Source organism: Xyrauchen texanus, chromosome 12 (genome assembly GCF_025860055.1).
Source record: "Xyrauchen texanus isolate HMW12.3.18 chromosome 12, RBS_HiC_50CHRs, whole genome shotgun sequence".
NCBI lineage: Eukaryota > Metazoa > Chordata > Actinopteri > Cypriniformes > Catostomidae > Xyrauchen > Xyrauchen texanus.
The window spans coordinates 41,738,369-41,754,176 of record NC_068287.1 but is presented as its reverse complement, the minus strand read 5'-3'; the positions used below and the strand labels follow the sequence as shown (position 1 = coordinate 41,754,176).

The window sequence follows — 15,808 nt, the reverse complement described above, 5'->3', positions numbered from 1 at the left end:
GGTCTCAAGATGCTTCACTGTTGGCACGACACATGGCTCATTGTAGCTTTCACCTTTTCTTCTCCGGACTATCGATTTTCCAAATGTCCCAAACAGTCGGAAGGGCGCTTGAGAGAAAATATCTTTGCACCAGTCTTCTGCTGTCCAATCCTTGTACTTCCTGCAGAACTTCCGTCTGTCCTTGATGTTTTTCTTGGAGAGAAGTGTGGCTCTTCTTGACACCAGGCCATTGTCCAAACGTCTTCACCTCACTGTGCGTGCAGATGCACTCACACCAACCTGCTTCCAATATTGAGCAAGCTCTGCACTGGTGGTGACACGTTTCCATAGCTGACTCCTCAGGAGGAGATGGTCCTGGCACTTGCTGGACAATCTGGGACATCCTGAAACCTTATCACAGCAGTTGAACCTCTCTCCTTGAAGTTCTTGATGATCTGGAAAATGGTTCTTTTTTAGGTGCAATCTTTGCAGCAATTTCCTTGCATGTGATGCCATTTCGATGCAAAGCAATGATGGCTGCAAGTCTTTCTTTAGAGGTAACATTGCTAACAAGAACACAATGATTGGAAGCACTTCTTCTCTCCTTTTATAGCAATCAGTCTGCTCTTATAATCAAATCTGTTATGATTATTGAAATTATGTTAGCTGGTCATTTTGTGCCAGGGACAAAATTTTTTGGCCAATGAAGCTTTCTGCAATTATTTATAAAGTATCTGATCACTCTGCACAATAATCTAGAAACAATGTGAATCAACACCACAACAACTGAAGCAGAAAACTTAGCAGAACAAAATTGACGTCACTGCCAATACTTTTGGCCATGGCTGTACATCAATACATTGACCTGTGCACCAATATTGTAATATAGATTTGTTTCCCCTCTTAGCTTTGTACTTAGGGACTCTTATCTTATTTATAAAGGGTTTATAACAAGTTTCCACTATTGAAATGTCAAGTCGGAACCAAAGATCATGATCTGTAGGTGTTACAGTGAAAATTGCTCCCAATATGGGAGGTGCAGTCGCGACGAGTGAATTACAGTAGTCGGCGAAAGATTATTTGAACACAAGCCAACATATCATACTGTGTTTTTTCGGCTGGATTAGATTAGAAAGACTTTAAATACACTCTCCTTTTGCTCCCTTTCGAAAATCATCCATAACCGGCAACAGTTTTGCCCTCGGCAGAGCAAGTTGTGCGTCTATTTTTGTCCCGTGCCCAGTTCGTATGACGCTTTTATTGCCACAAAGACTTGAATAATGTCAACAACATCGCTGGATAAAGAGCTACAGGAGCGTCTGAGAGAGGCCAGTGCCATCGGAGACATTGACGAAGTGAAGACTTTAGTGGACAGCGGAGTGAACGTCAACTCGCAGAATGAGATTAACGGATGGTGCGTATAAACACTGATCAGATGGGCGAATTCTCTTTATTTTGACATATATATGTACACTGTGTTTCTTAAGCATCAAATTCACATTTATTCTAAAGATAGAGAGCTGTTGAGCATTGGCAATTGATCCTCTAGCAGTGACATACATCCAAGGATTGTAATGACAGGATCTGTCACCAGGGGGCGCTTTCAGTGCTTTTACAGTAGAATGCATCAGTCTCTCTTTAATTTGTTAAGCCCCCTTAATAACTATCTAACACACCTAAACTCATTAGTAGAGTGCTTCATGGCTGGGTTCAGTAGACCATACTACTCAACTACTACCATACTACTGCACTTAGTAATATTAACCATACTTTCAAACATCCTTTTCTTGACTGATTTGATTGGGCTGACATTGAAATATTTAGCATTGCATAATGTGCACTGTTTCACATATTTATATAAAAAAAAAAAAAAAAAGAGTTGGCAGTATTGTGGATACTGTGCAGTATGCATGTGTAGTATGTTAACATACCATTCCAGAGATAGATCGCAACAGTGTCGCCTACTTTTTCAGCCATCTTGGTTCCGGAAGTATTTTCTCCACAGGGTTTTTACCAAAGTTTTTGTAAAGAATTTCTAAGCCATCTAAAAAAAACAACCAGATCTGAGGTGAATCATATTACTACAAACTTTGATTTTCAGCACTCACACACACACACAAATAGTATTTGAAAATCAGACAAATAGACACAGGTAAAAATAGTACTTACATCTTTCCTGAGAGTGTGAACTTCAATCCCTTGAAGCATTTCAAAATGATAGTAAAACAAAACTATTGTTGAATGTTGATTATAAGATATATTTTCATTGCTGCAGAGCTCTTTTGGTGCACTTTTGTTGGTCACAATTCTCTGATTGGTGGAGCCATTCTCTATAGAATCATGGGTTGTGTGGTTTTTACCAGGAATTTGGCTATTTAACATGATTTCTAAAAAAATAAATTTTAAATAATGTGGGCTGCTGGCTTCAACAGCAGTATATACCATCGATTAACAATCGTGGAGCTCATGGTAGGTCTGTCTTTAAAAGTTTACACATTATCGCTAAAAATCTACTTTCGAAACCATTCTGTTGATATGATAGAAATGGTAATATAAGTATGGTAGAATGTGATTCTGAAGTTAGCCATATTCTTTAACAATTTAAACGTGTCCTTATCAAATATACCTAATTTAACTTATTAGCTTGTTAGTGCTGGGTCCATGACCTGAATCGGGTGTGATAAAACACCTAAAATGTTTTTGGACCTCCAGGAGCACGATTGAGAAACACTGGAATAAACTCTTCTTTACCGCCTCTGGAAATTGTTTGCAGTAGAAACAGCCCTTTCCTACAACAACACCAACTTGCCAGCATTCCTGAGATGCTTCATTAGACAGCTTGCCTTTAGGAACATCCTGAAGTGTCTTCGTATCGAGTGTTGATGTTTGTTGAGCAACTGAATGGAGGTGTTAAATGTGTTCTGACATTCATGCCAGAACTTATCTTACAAATAAACACCTGATTTAAATGAATGCAGTGGACTTCTGTTTTTACATGCTTTTTACCAATTTTACAAGTGATCTGTCACTTATTTGTTAAATTAAGCAGATTAAGAAGTCACGTTTTAGAGACAAATTATTCCACATCTTGTCCAATTCACTCTTTCAAACAAAGTGCAAATTGAAGGCTATAAAACAAAAGAAAACTGAACACAGACCCAACTAATCAATAATGACATTTGTTAACTATTTGGACAAACAAATGTTCTAACAGTTGTTTCTATTGAGTGAATCGGTAGTTGTTGTAGTCCTAGTTTGCGTGTTTCAAAGACAACATGGTGCATTTAATATGTATGATGATCTATATCTCCTGTTAATTCAGGACATGTTTGCATTGGGCCTGTAAAAGAAACCACAAACACATAGTGGCCTATCTTTTGAATGCTGGAGCCGACAAAGACATTCTAACTGCGAAAGAGGAGTTAGCTGTTCAACTTACATCCAAGCCTGAAATCAGAAAACTACTTGGAGGTATGTTTTCTACATTTAACTACTTATTATACCTAATTATGTTTGCTTGACTTTTCTAAATGCAACTCTACCTAGAAAGCTTTCATGCTAAATCCACTAAACTTGACACAGTCCTGCTGCCTGTTCTGACTTGGTGTGCTCTGTAGGGCTGCCAACTGGGCTGTGATGTTTTACCTTTACCAACTTATCCAATGTGTGCAATTGTTGTGCATATGCCTGTTGACATCAAAGCAGAGAATATCAAGGATATAACAATCAATGTCCAAACACAGTTTTCTTGCATTATCAAAGTTTTTGTACAAGCTGGTTTTTGGTAGTTATCAGCATATTGATATGCATGTAAACACATTCAAGGCTTTATCAAGCCAACATTCAAAGTTTGTCTTGACGAACCATCCTTGTCTACTTCTGTTATTATTTTGGCTGCCAAATCATAAAGCAATTGCATGACCACCTGCCTAGTTTTTATGCTGTAATGCTCATATTTGATGTCTCTTTCCAGTGGAAGAAGAGGACGTGCCTGAGGTTAAGGAGCCAGAGCTGCCGATCATTCCAAACTATCTTTCCAACCCGCCCTTCCTGTACAGCAAGATGGAAAAAGATAATCTTAGCATAACACCGCATGCGTCACAAAATGGCACCAACAATCACTCTGAGCCTCTGGTGTCTGAACCAGCTACTTTGTCCCCAACACAAGAGCAGCAACTTCCTCCTCAACATCAACAGCCCAAGAGTCATTACCCAGACACCCAGAGCCAGCAAGACTTGCCCTACATCCCTGTTGTGGAGCAGAATGGTGTGGTACCAAACCCGGTGGTCAACGGCACCCTGCCCATGGAGTTCTCCACAGAGACTCATCACACCAATCACCACGAGTTTTCTCACCCTCAGACTATAGCACAGAATGGCCCGGTGTGCCCCACACTTCCTTCTCCCAATGGGACCACCGGACAGCCGCAAGTTCCCAATGCAACCGTCACCCGCCAGCAGTCAATCTCCCAGCAGATCAACTGCTCCCAGCTCGGTGGCTCTATGCCTGCTTTCCAACCATTCTTTTTCACCAGCACTTTTCCAGTTAATGTACAAGGTACAGTGCATGCTTTTTTTAAGGGATCGTTCATCAACATTAAACTTAACTTATTATTTTCTCACTTTTATATTGTCCCAAACATGCATGACTTACTTTCTAACGTTGAACACATAAGGAGATGTAATGCGGAACGTTTGCCAGAGTCGCAATTCACTTTAGTGCGTCTTTTTTCCATACAAACCAAGTGTGACTTTCAACTGTTTGAAAGAAATTTTAAATAAAATACTATAAATAGGGGTGTTCAGTTTGTTTATGCTCATGGAGATCTACCTTCCGGAAATGGTCTTCAAAGTTTTTCAGGATTACATGAAAATGACAGCTATTGTCTTTGATAAGAGTTGGAAACAATGCTGCAGCTGCTAAATTCCTAATTCTGAGTTCCTAATTCAGAGTAGTCAGTCATTATTACGACGTATCATGCATTCAGGTCAGAAACAAATTATGGAAGTAGCTCTTATTTCTGTTTTGCTAGTTGATAAGCATAAACTAATAACCCTAAACGTATATGTCGGATAGGTAAATTATTCGGCTGATATTTAGCCATTTTGAGACAATCTACTTTGGCTGTAAACCATATTAGCTCGACCAATTAACAGAAGTATTAGTTTCTACCAATAGCCTTGTCAAAGAATAATACACGTTTTCTGTTTACTATGTATATGTCTGCCACCATGATCTACTGAACAACTGCCATCTTTGATGTTGACGCCCATCACAATTCATGTATCAAAAAGAGTTTCCCCACTGGTAAATAAGACTTTGATTGGTCATTCAAGTGCATGTAACTCATTTTTACAACATTTATTAATTCACTTAAAGACAGGAAGGTAGACCTCCAGGAGCTAACTTGAGTTGTCCTTCTCTAAATGTACATCCTCCAATCAGACAATGGTTTGAAGAATTTGGAAAGCTACTCCCAAGAGTTTTTATCAGTCACAATGTCTACCTTTTGTCTCCTCTCAGAGCTAGTCTTGAAAGTGCGGATCCAGAACACTAACGTGAGAGAGAACGACTTCATCGAGGTGGAGTTGGACAGGCAGGATCTGACGTATCGCGCTCTCCTCCGCGTCTGCTGCCGCGAGCTAGACATCAGCGCTGAACACGTGGAAAAGATACGCAAGCTGCCCAACACCATGCTCAGAAAGGTAAGGCCTGAGCTTGTTAAAGGACTTGTACAGTCGAATATAATTCTGTCATTTACTCACCTTCGTGTCATTCCAAACCCGTATGACATTCGTTTTTTTAGTGGAAAACTAACCTTTTTCTCCAGAGTTTGAGTGCTCAGTGTTTCTAACAGACAGCGAAAGGTACAAAAGCCCAAGGCAAGAGTTCTCTCTCAGTGGATTGAGCGGGACAGGTCCATTGCATCATGGGAAAATCACTTCTGCCATGTCTAGTAGTTCACACAGATCCACCACTTCCAAGGCTTTTGCAAAGCCTTAAAAATCGACGAACTAGAGACAAAGTCCTGCTGAGCCACATGACCATTTGATCTCTCTTTGGTCAAAATAGTGTAACCATTTTCAAAAATGTCACTTTTACAGTAACAAGCTATAACAAGCTAAGATTTTTAGTAGAGATGCAATGTTTTAAAACGCTGTTTTTTTTTATGTCACACAGATACTCGATATATTATTGGCTGATAACCGGGAAAATAAAAACAATAAAAAATCAGACGAGAATGGAATTACCGCCGATATTTTCTCCGATAATTTGTTATGGTTTATTTGCTTGCGGCTGTGAATCTTTGTGAATCTGTCTTTGCTTCAGGCAGAGACTCAGGCAGCCTCAAGCAACAGTGTGCGTGCATACACGAAAGCCAAATTCCTGTTTCTCTGTGTGGATTATTTGAACATATCAGCACCATGTTACATTGTTTTTGGGTCTGGTTTTAATTCGGGATCATCTACTGAGAGTAATGACATGCCATTCCCTATATTCTCTTTATGTTTCATGAGGCAATAAACGAAAACGTGACAAAAACATGTATGCTTGTTACTTTGGGGCAAACATTTTTGCTTATTACTTCATGAAGCATAAACAGAATGTGGGAAATTCCACATTGTTACTTGCAGCACAGCATTGAGATTAAAACAAGCCCCACAAAAACCTAACACGGGTCATAGATCTTGAAAAAAGTTTCATAGAGTGACTTGAGATAACTAAAAACACTGAGTGAAACAAATATATTCGTTGTATTTTACAAGTTGAGACTTTTACAGCGTTATGAATCATGACTCTTCGATCTCTATAATGTAACCTATTCCCATTTAGATTGTTGTGTTCATGTTTCATAAGTTATACAGTGGAACTGTTAAGGATGAGCGTTGTAGTAAGCGGGTGTGAAACATGCACACACAGCCTGGCTGTTATCATTAATATTAAACCATGTATACAGAGTTTAGGGTTTGTATTGTGTGTTTTGTTGTTTTAATTTTCCATACATGATGTTTATCACCTCATTTAGGTTATTTATTATTACAAAAACAAAAGGAGAATGTAAAAGTGGAGATTTATAGTATAAAAGGACTTGAATATTGATCTGTTTCCCACCCACACCTATCATGTGATGCATGTACAAACACTATTGAACCTATTAGTAGACAAATTAAATACAAACTGGTGAGAGTGTGAAAATTTGTTTTAAACAAGAGTTGACAAGACAGTGCTACAAGTACCCAAAGTTGAAGAAACACTCATATTTTATTTTATATAGAGCATGTAGCTTGTAAGCTAGTTTCAAAGTTTCAGTGTTGTTGCTTCCCCAATACTGTTCTCTCCATCTCTCTAAATAAGCATCTTCATTTGGCAGGATAAAGATGTGGCACGGCTTCAGGACTTTCAGGAGTTGGAGGTGGTGCTAGAGAAAACAGAAGGTTTGTCACTGTTCTCCGGGGGTCAGGGAGGACTAACCGATCGGCCCTGCTACAACATGAAGGCTTCTAGGCTCACCTACTAGCTTCACATTAGTGCCAGCATTGGGCAAACTTACTGGCTATCTGGGACAGTCTGTTACTCATGTTGGATCCCAAACCTACAGTACCTAATAGCATATTAGCCTTATTCCTCCTCTTCTAGTTTACATATTCCCCTTACTCGTTAACAGCTCTTTAGTGCCTCCTCCAATGTAACAATAGACATCTTGTTTTTCAGTCTTATCAGACTTTGCCACGTTCAACTCTTGAGAGGAAGGGTTATTTTCCATTGTACACGAGAGAACCTCCTCCATTCGCTTGAATTTGATTATTTAAATCCATGCAGCTCATGATTGGACATGGGGACATTTTAAAATCCACCAATTTGCATAGTATCTTTCCATAGCGCTTGTTCAAATCTGTCTCACTGCCTTACCTTCATGTCGGGTCACTGTGTGAGTGTAGGTGCGTTCGGTCACCTGATTGGTTGATCGTACACCAAGCCCAAAATGCACAATACTGTCTTATTTTAAGAGAGTGATTCAAAATGCTAGCAAAGCATGCATACAATCATTTCAATTTATAAAACACTCTTCAACTTGTTTAGTGGGTTTCATGCCATGCCTAATTGAGTTATATTTCTTATAAATGCAGGCATGCTTCAAAATGAAGACATACTGTATTTTGTTGCCAGACAACTATCTGCGCACTTTAAAAAAAATATATATTAATAATTATTTAACAAATTTGAATTTCAGTGCTGTATTTCAAAAGCTGTTTTATCAGTCATTGTAAGCCAAATAGTTAGTTCTATATACTAAAGCATGGACTGTTGGGAATAGACTGTATGGTCTTGTATGAAGGCAAAATGCCCCTTGTTTCTATTGAGCTAAATACTGCAGGAAAAGATGTTATATTCCCCATAGGAGGTGTTTAATTGGCGATATTTAACCACAAAGAGCTTCTATTGATTCTCATATTGACCTTCCTTGAGAAGGTTTGGTTGTTTGAATTTAATTTAAGATGCTTAATACTGAGATTTGAAAAGCAGGATCTGTATTCAAGTTATTGCAGTAATAGTAGTGCCATTTTACGAAATGTAACAAATGTGGATCGCAGATTGGAGATGCATAAACACTACGTGGTTGTAAATTAGCATTTTGGCTCAATAGAGGTGTTGCTGTGAAAACAATACTCTGAAGTCATAATTTCTAAAGATTTGTCGACTAAGAAATAGTTTTTAGTTTTGTCGGATGGTCTAACCTGAGTACACCATCATTAAACCTTTGCTAACCATGCTATTATTGTTCAAACATAACATTAACCTCTTGAAAATACATTGCTAAATTATTTACTATTTTTAAATGTGCAATTTTTTAGTATGATATAATACTAGAATTTAAGGATTAAAAGAAGTATTGTACACTTCAGCTGAAATGAAACAATCTCTTTTATTATTGTTTTTGTTTTGTTTTAATTCTAAAAAGGTAAGAAATGCACAGTGAAGGAAAAATGATTGGTTCTAGAATTTCTTTTGGTTTTCTAATTTATAATGTGGGTTTTTTGACTTTCGAAGGAGGCTGGTTTAAAGTGCTGGGGTTAGTTTACGAGTTAACAAAGCTTTTATCCATGTTTTAATTAGTCATGTCATTGAGATCAAATTTGACTTAACCTATGCATTAAAAGAGTGATATTTGACATGTCCCATGTACTTTAATACAGCAATAGTCTTTGTTTATCTGGTGTTTGCAAAAAAATCATGTATTACTATTTTGATTAAACATGGGATAATGTTCAGAGCTTTCTGAGTTCAACAGCATATGGAAAGACATTGCTTGTGGGAAAACACAAATTAAGTGCACCATGCCATTGCAAAACCTCACCAATAGAGGACAGTCTTGGTTAGGGATGAGACCACAGACAGCACTGATGCTCTCTGTATGAATAAGGAAGTATGTCCATTACACTCAGTAGTCCTATGCTGGAGCTTCTGCAGGGTCCAGACAGCTCTTCAGAGTAACTGACCCAGACTACGGTGCTGTAAAAAGTATTTGCCCTCATCCTGATTTCTTCTGTTTTTGTGTATTATCACATAGTAAATTGTTTCAAAAATTAAAACAAAATCTAACATAAAGTAAAGGCAATCTGAATAAACAAAATACAGTTTTTAAATGATAATGTTATTTATTGAATCAAAAATGTTTCCAATACCAACTATATTATAATGGGGTTCAGCTTGATTAGACACACACACAGGCCTGATTACTGCATCCCTGTTCAATCAAAGCAGCACCTGAATAGACCTTTTCCAGCAGCATGAAGTTGGCTGAAAGGTCTCCACCAGTAGCACACTATGGCGAGGTCGAAAGAAATTCCAGAAATGATGAGGAAAAAGGTGATTGAAATACATCAGTCTGGGATGGGTTACAAGGCTTTCAAAGAACCACAGTGAGAGCCTTTATCTCCAAATGGAGAAAACTTGGCACAGTTGTGAACCAACCGGAAGTGGCCGACTTTCCAAAATTCCTTCAAGAGCACAGCTATGACTCATCCAGGAAGTCACAAAAAGCAAAGGACAACATCTAAGGAACTACTGGACTTTCTCGCATCAATAAAGAAAGGTTCATGACTCCACTATCAGAAAGACATCCATCGTCGGGGCGAAAACCACTGCTAACCCAGAAGAACATTGAGACTTGACTAAAGTTTGCCAAAACACACCTTGATTGTCCTCAAGTCTTTTGGGAGAATGTTCTGTGAACTGATGAGTCGAAAGTGGACCTGTATGGAAGACAGTGATCCCGTTACCTATCAAACACAGAATTCCACAAAAAGAACATCATACCTACGGTCAAGCACGGTTAGTGTGATGCTGTCGGGATGCTTTGCTGCTTCAGGGCCAGGGCGACTTGCAATAATTGAGGGAAACATGAAAATACTAACTGAAAATCCTAAAGGAGCACGTCCGGTCTTCAGTCCGTGAGTTGAAGCTCAAGCGCAACTGGATTATGCAGCCAGACAATTATACAAAGCATAGGAGTAAGTCCACCTCTGAAAGGCTCAAAAGAAGCTAAATTAAAGTTTTGGAGTGGCCTAGTCAAAGTCCTGACTTGAACCCGATTGAGATGCTGTGGCAGGACCTTAAACCGGCAGTTCATGCTCGTATACCCTCCAATGTGACTGAACTAAAGCAGTTCTGCAAAGAAGAGTGGGCCAAAACTCCACCACAGTGTTGTGAACGACTGATCTCCAGTTATCGGAAGCGTTTGGTTGCAGTTGTTGCTGCTAAAGGTGGCACAACCAGCTATTAAGTTTAAAGGGGCAGTTAGTTATTCACATGGGTGATATAGGTGTTTGATACCTTAATTATTAAACATGTGTATATATTTGAAAACTGTACTTTGTGATTGCTCAGGTTGCCTTTATTTTTAGTAATATCTCGTTTGAAGATCTAAAACAATTTAGTATGAAAAATACACAAAAACAGAAGAAATCAGGAAAATTATTTTGAACCTGATTTGAAACCAAATAATTTTTCACATCACAATAGCATTTCAAAAACATGTTTTAAACATCTCTTTTATAGAAGAATGACTTAATATCCATTTACATGTTTTTAGAACATTCTTTAAGTTATTCATAAAGAATCTTATTTCACAGCCATTGAGACCAGTATAGAGGGGAACGCTGATCCGAGATCAGCTTCTGTGGTCTTGCTCAAAAAGTGAGGACATATGTTAGGGAACAGGAGGAATAAATAATATGATCTGTCGGCATAGATGCACCTCTTTGTTTTATTAAAATAAATGAAACAATGTAAGGTGGATTCCGTCAATGAAAGTTTAATCTTGCAGTTGTCACGTTGGCCAGTTTTACATTTTCCAATAATAATTCTGACATAAATTTCAAATATAAAATTTTAATTGAGCAAACTATATTTTATGTATACAAACATTCACTGTCACAAACACTAGGTTAAGATTTCATGTAGTCTTAAGTGAGTGTTGGCCTTCTTTAAAGAAATGTTCTGGGTTCAATACAAGTAAAGCTGAATCAATGACATTTGTGGCATAATGTTGATTACCACAAAATAGCATTCCAACTTGTCACTCGTTTATTTAAAAAAAAAAGAAGAAGCAAAAATCGCAGTTTTATTTAGGCACTTACAATGGAAGTGAATGGGGCCAGTCCATAAATGCTCAAATACACACTGTTTCAAAAGTATAGCCACAATCTGAGCTCAGTCGACAACATTTGTGGCATAATGTTGATTACCACAAAAAAATTATTTTGATTCGTCTCTACTTTTCTTAAAAAAAAAAAGCAAAAATCAAGGTTACTATGAGGCACTTGCAAGTGAAGTGAATGGGGCCAATTTTGGATGGTTTAAAGGCAGAAAGGGGTAGTGGGCTAAAGCACATAACTGTTAATCAGAAGGCTGCTGGTTCGAACCCCACAGCCACCACCATTGTGTCCTTGAGCAAGGCACTTAAATCCAGGTTGCTCTGGGGGGATTGTCCCTGTAATAAGTGCACTGCAAGTCGCTTTGGATAAAAAGCATAAATATAAAGCTTACTATTTTACAAAAGCACTTAAATCAATTCTTGTGGATTATTTAAGCTGTAAAGTTCATAGTTTTTTACTTGTTCAATCATCATGGCAACAAAGTTGTAAAATTGGTTATAACTTTAAACCAGAAAAGGTTAGTGAGTGATTTTACATCACAAGACAATTTATGTCATATTGTTTATGTCTTGTGGCTAACAGTGAGTATTTTAAAATCTACGGATTGGCCCCATTCACTTTCATTATAAGTACGTCATTGTAACCGAGATATTTTAAATGTATTTTTTCCATAAGGCAAGACTAAATACATTTTTGTGGTAATCAACATTATGCCACAAATGCTGTTGATTGAGCTGTACTTGTATTGAACCCGGAATATTCCTTTAACACGTATATTGTTTCTGTCATGTGTCTATACTTTTTAAACTGTGTTTATTTTAATGTTTATAGACTGGCCCCATTCACTTCCATTGTGAATGCCTTGCTGCATATACAAACCCATAGAAATATCCAGGGCTAACCAATGACGAAATATCTTCTGGGTTTTTGGACTACAACCTGAAGAGCATTCAAAATCAGACACAAGTAATAAGAAGTTGTCAAGAACAAATAAATCTTCAGAATTAATGTTGAAGGCTAAGTTTCAATTTTGTACACAGCAGAGTGTGAATAGTTCACAGACATTTCTGAAAATATTGTGTTTAATTGCTATTGTTTGCAAGACTTGTGATGGAAAACTCTGACGGATGTGTTGGAGCAGAGTGATGTTTCTTTTAAACCAGAAGAAGACACAAGAGGTCGAGGATGAAGGGCTCCAAAGAGTGTTTTTTATTAGAGCTCAAGCAAGCACCGGTTGATATACAAATGAAGAGAGATCTTCAAAACATCAGCTGTACTTTGTATATTTTATATCCTCTAAATGAGTCATGAGAAGTCTGTTTGCATGTACACACAAACACACACACTCAAAGGTCGGTGATATGTCACACATCAGCACTTCTTGCAGAAACACAAGTTTCCACACCTCACTTATCTCAGGCAAACACACACAGAGAATGTCACAAAAAGATCAATGCGTGGAATGACAGAAAATTAATACGAAAACATTTATCAATATATTGATTATATATCTCACAGGAGTTTCATTCAATTGTGTGGATCGTTCTACCACAGCCCACTTGAATCAGGGACTAACTTGGTTCACCAATTACCCTTTGACCTCTTTGCTCAATTGCACATTTTGAGGGAATGGAGCCCTGTTTGATTCAGCAATTTAGATCAAATAAGTATGCAGGCCTCTTACATAAGACAGGAGGGAGCAAGCACAGGAAATTAGCGGAGAATGTTGTCCTTCTAAACCTTGTAATCAACAGCTTTTATTTGTGCAAGAACTAAGAAAAATGGTGAATTATCCAATGCAAACGCCAAAAAAATCCATTGTTCTCATGAAACTGAAGTAATATCCCATCAAAGGGAGGTCAAAACTTATTTTTTTACATTTGAACCTCAAATCAGTGGAGTTAACTTGCCATTTTCTCGTAGCAGATTACAACTCTTACCCCTAATGTTGAAGCTAGCGTGAGCTCTGTCTCTCTCTTGATTCTCAGCAAACACATGCCAGACATCCAGCTGCACCTGACAAATTATCCTTCTGCTTCACTGATCTGGGAGCAGCTATCCTGTGTTAACCTCAATCAATAGCCATTCTAAGAGAAAGCCAACCTTATCTGCGAAGGTCAGAAGATTAGCATGGCTTAAAATGGCAAAGAACATTTAAATAACATGCACATCACATATACACTGGCGGCCAAAAGTTTGGAATAATGTACAGATTTTCTCTTATGGAAAGAAATTGGTAATTTTATTCCCCAAAGTGGCATTCACGATGTATGAGCATTAATAACATGAACAATTATTATTACAATTTTAAAAGAATTTTCAGAACTTCTTAAACTACTTCATAGAGTTCTCATAAAAAAACTCCACATGCAGCAATGACAGCTTTGCAGATCCTTGGCATTCAAGCAGTCAGTTTGTCCAGATACGCAGGTGACCTTTCACCCCACACTTCCTGTAGCACTTCCATAGATGTGTCTGTCTTGTTGGGCACTTCTCACATACCTTACAGTCTAGCTGATCCCACAAAATCTCAATGGGGTTAAGAGCCGTAACACTCATTTCCAATTATCTGTTGTCCAATGTCTGTGTTTCTTTGCCCACTCTAACCTTTTCTTTTTGTTTTTCTGTTTCAAAAGTGGCTTTTTCTTTGCAACTGTTCCCATAAGTCCTCCTGAGTCTTCTCTTTACTGTTGTACATGAAACTGGTGTTGAGCGGGTAGAATTCAATGAAGCTGTCAGCGGAGGACATGTGAGGCGTCTATTTCTCAAACTAGAGGCTCTGATGTACTTCTCCTCTTGTTTAGTTTCACATCTGGTCTTCCACATCTCTTTCTGTCCTTGTTAGAGATAGTTGTGCTTTGACTTTGAAGACTGTAGTTACACCTTTGTATGAAATCTTCAGGTTTTTTGCAGTTTCAAGCATTGTATCGCCTTCATTCCTCAAAACAATGATTGACTGATGAGTTTCTAGAGAAAGCTGTTTTTTTTGTTTGTTTTTGCCATTTTGCCACCTAATATTGACCTTTAGACATGCCAGTCTATTGCATACTGTGGCAACTCAAATTCAAACACAAAGACAACGTTAAGCTTCATTTAACAAACCAAGTAGCTTTTAACTGTGTTTGATATAATGGCATGTTATTGTCTAGTACCAAATTAGCAATTTAGCATGATTACTCAAGGATAAGTTGTTGGAGTGATTGTTGCTGGAAATGGGGCCTGTCTAGATTTGATGTTTTTTACATCAGTAATGATCTGGTATACTTTGTGATCAGTTGAATGCCACTTTGGTGAATTAAAGTACTAATTTCCTTCTGAAACAGCTACATTTGTACATTATTCCAAACTTATGGCTGCCAGTGTAAATGTCTGTTGGGAATAATGTACAGTAAGATGGTAATTTTTACACTGCCTGGCCAAAACAAAAAGAGGAGTGGGAAAGGCCAATGCAGAGCAACAGTGAGAGAGAGAGAGAGAGAGAGAGAACGTATTCGCCGGTTCCCAGACACGCTGTCGCCTGGTCCTCGATCACTCCTCCATCCTCTAGCAGACAACAGAGTCAATCAATCAACACATTTGATTTAATTGCTTATTGAATGAGGGATTTCAAAGTCATTGTCATGTTGTCATTATTTGACATTTACATTTATTAATTTGGCAGATGCTTTTATTCAAAGCGACTTACAAAAGAGAAAAACATAAGCGAATCATCTTAAGGAGACATTTGTACTAAAAGTGCCATACCACAAAGTTTCACTATCATTGCACAGATTCATTTGAAAGATGCATTACTTTCTGAATCAAACAACCACATCCCATTCATTATTATAATGGTGTTTTTGTTGTACCGGTATGCCATTTTTATATAGTGTATACTTTGTCTGAAACACAGCATGACTGAGGAAATTTGTGTATGGAGCACATTTTTAAAAAGAAAAACAAATCCCATGTGTCGTCCAGATGTTGTTGCAGATATTCTTCACCTCGGGAGCAAGACACCTCTTGCATAAGATGAACCTGCTGTGTTCAGAATCGATGGGTGATATTGAATCACTGGTACCCTGCGTGTGTGAGGGGGGGGCTGCTTTTTGGACACTGTCTAACCTCCGAAGCTTAACTGACTGCTTGTTCCTCTTTTGTCTGAGTGTCAAATGATATAATGAGCTGA

The 15,808-nt window shown here is 38.0% G+C and overlaps 1 protein-coding gene across 2 annotated transcripts; it reads left to right on the top strand.

The window, feature by feature from the left end:
• The first annotated feature begins 1,005 nt into the window (after positions 1-1,005).
• LOC127652781 (ankyrin repeat domain-containing protein 40-like) lies at positions 1,006-12,635 on the top strand. Of its 2 annotated transcripts, XM_052139155.1 has the most exons (6): positions 1,006-1,393; positions 3,302-3,450; positions 3,953-4,537; positions 5,504-5,685; positions 7,353-7,416; positions 12,472-12,635. In XM_052139155.1, the coding sequence occupies exons 1-6, from the start codon at positions 1,260-1,262 to the stop codon at positions 12,495-12,497; spliced, it is 1,140 nt and encodes a 379-aa protein (XP_051995115.1). In that variant the 5' UTR covers positions 1,006-1,259; the 3' UTR covers positions 12,498-12,635. The 2 variants fall into 2 exon arrangements, with proteins under 2 accessions (XP_051995115.1, XP_051995114.1); XM_052139154.1 differs by lacking the exon at positions 12,472-12,635 and having other exon boundaries at positions 7,353-12,436.
• The last annotated feature ends 3,173 nt before the right edge of the window (positions 12,636-15,808 follow it).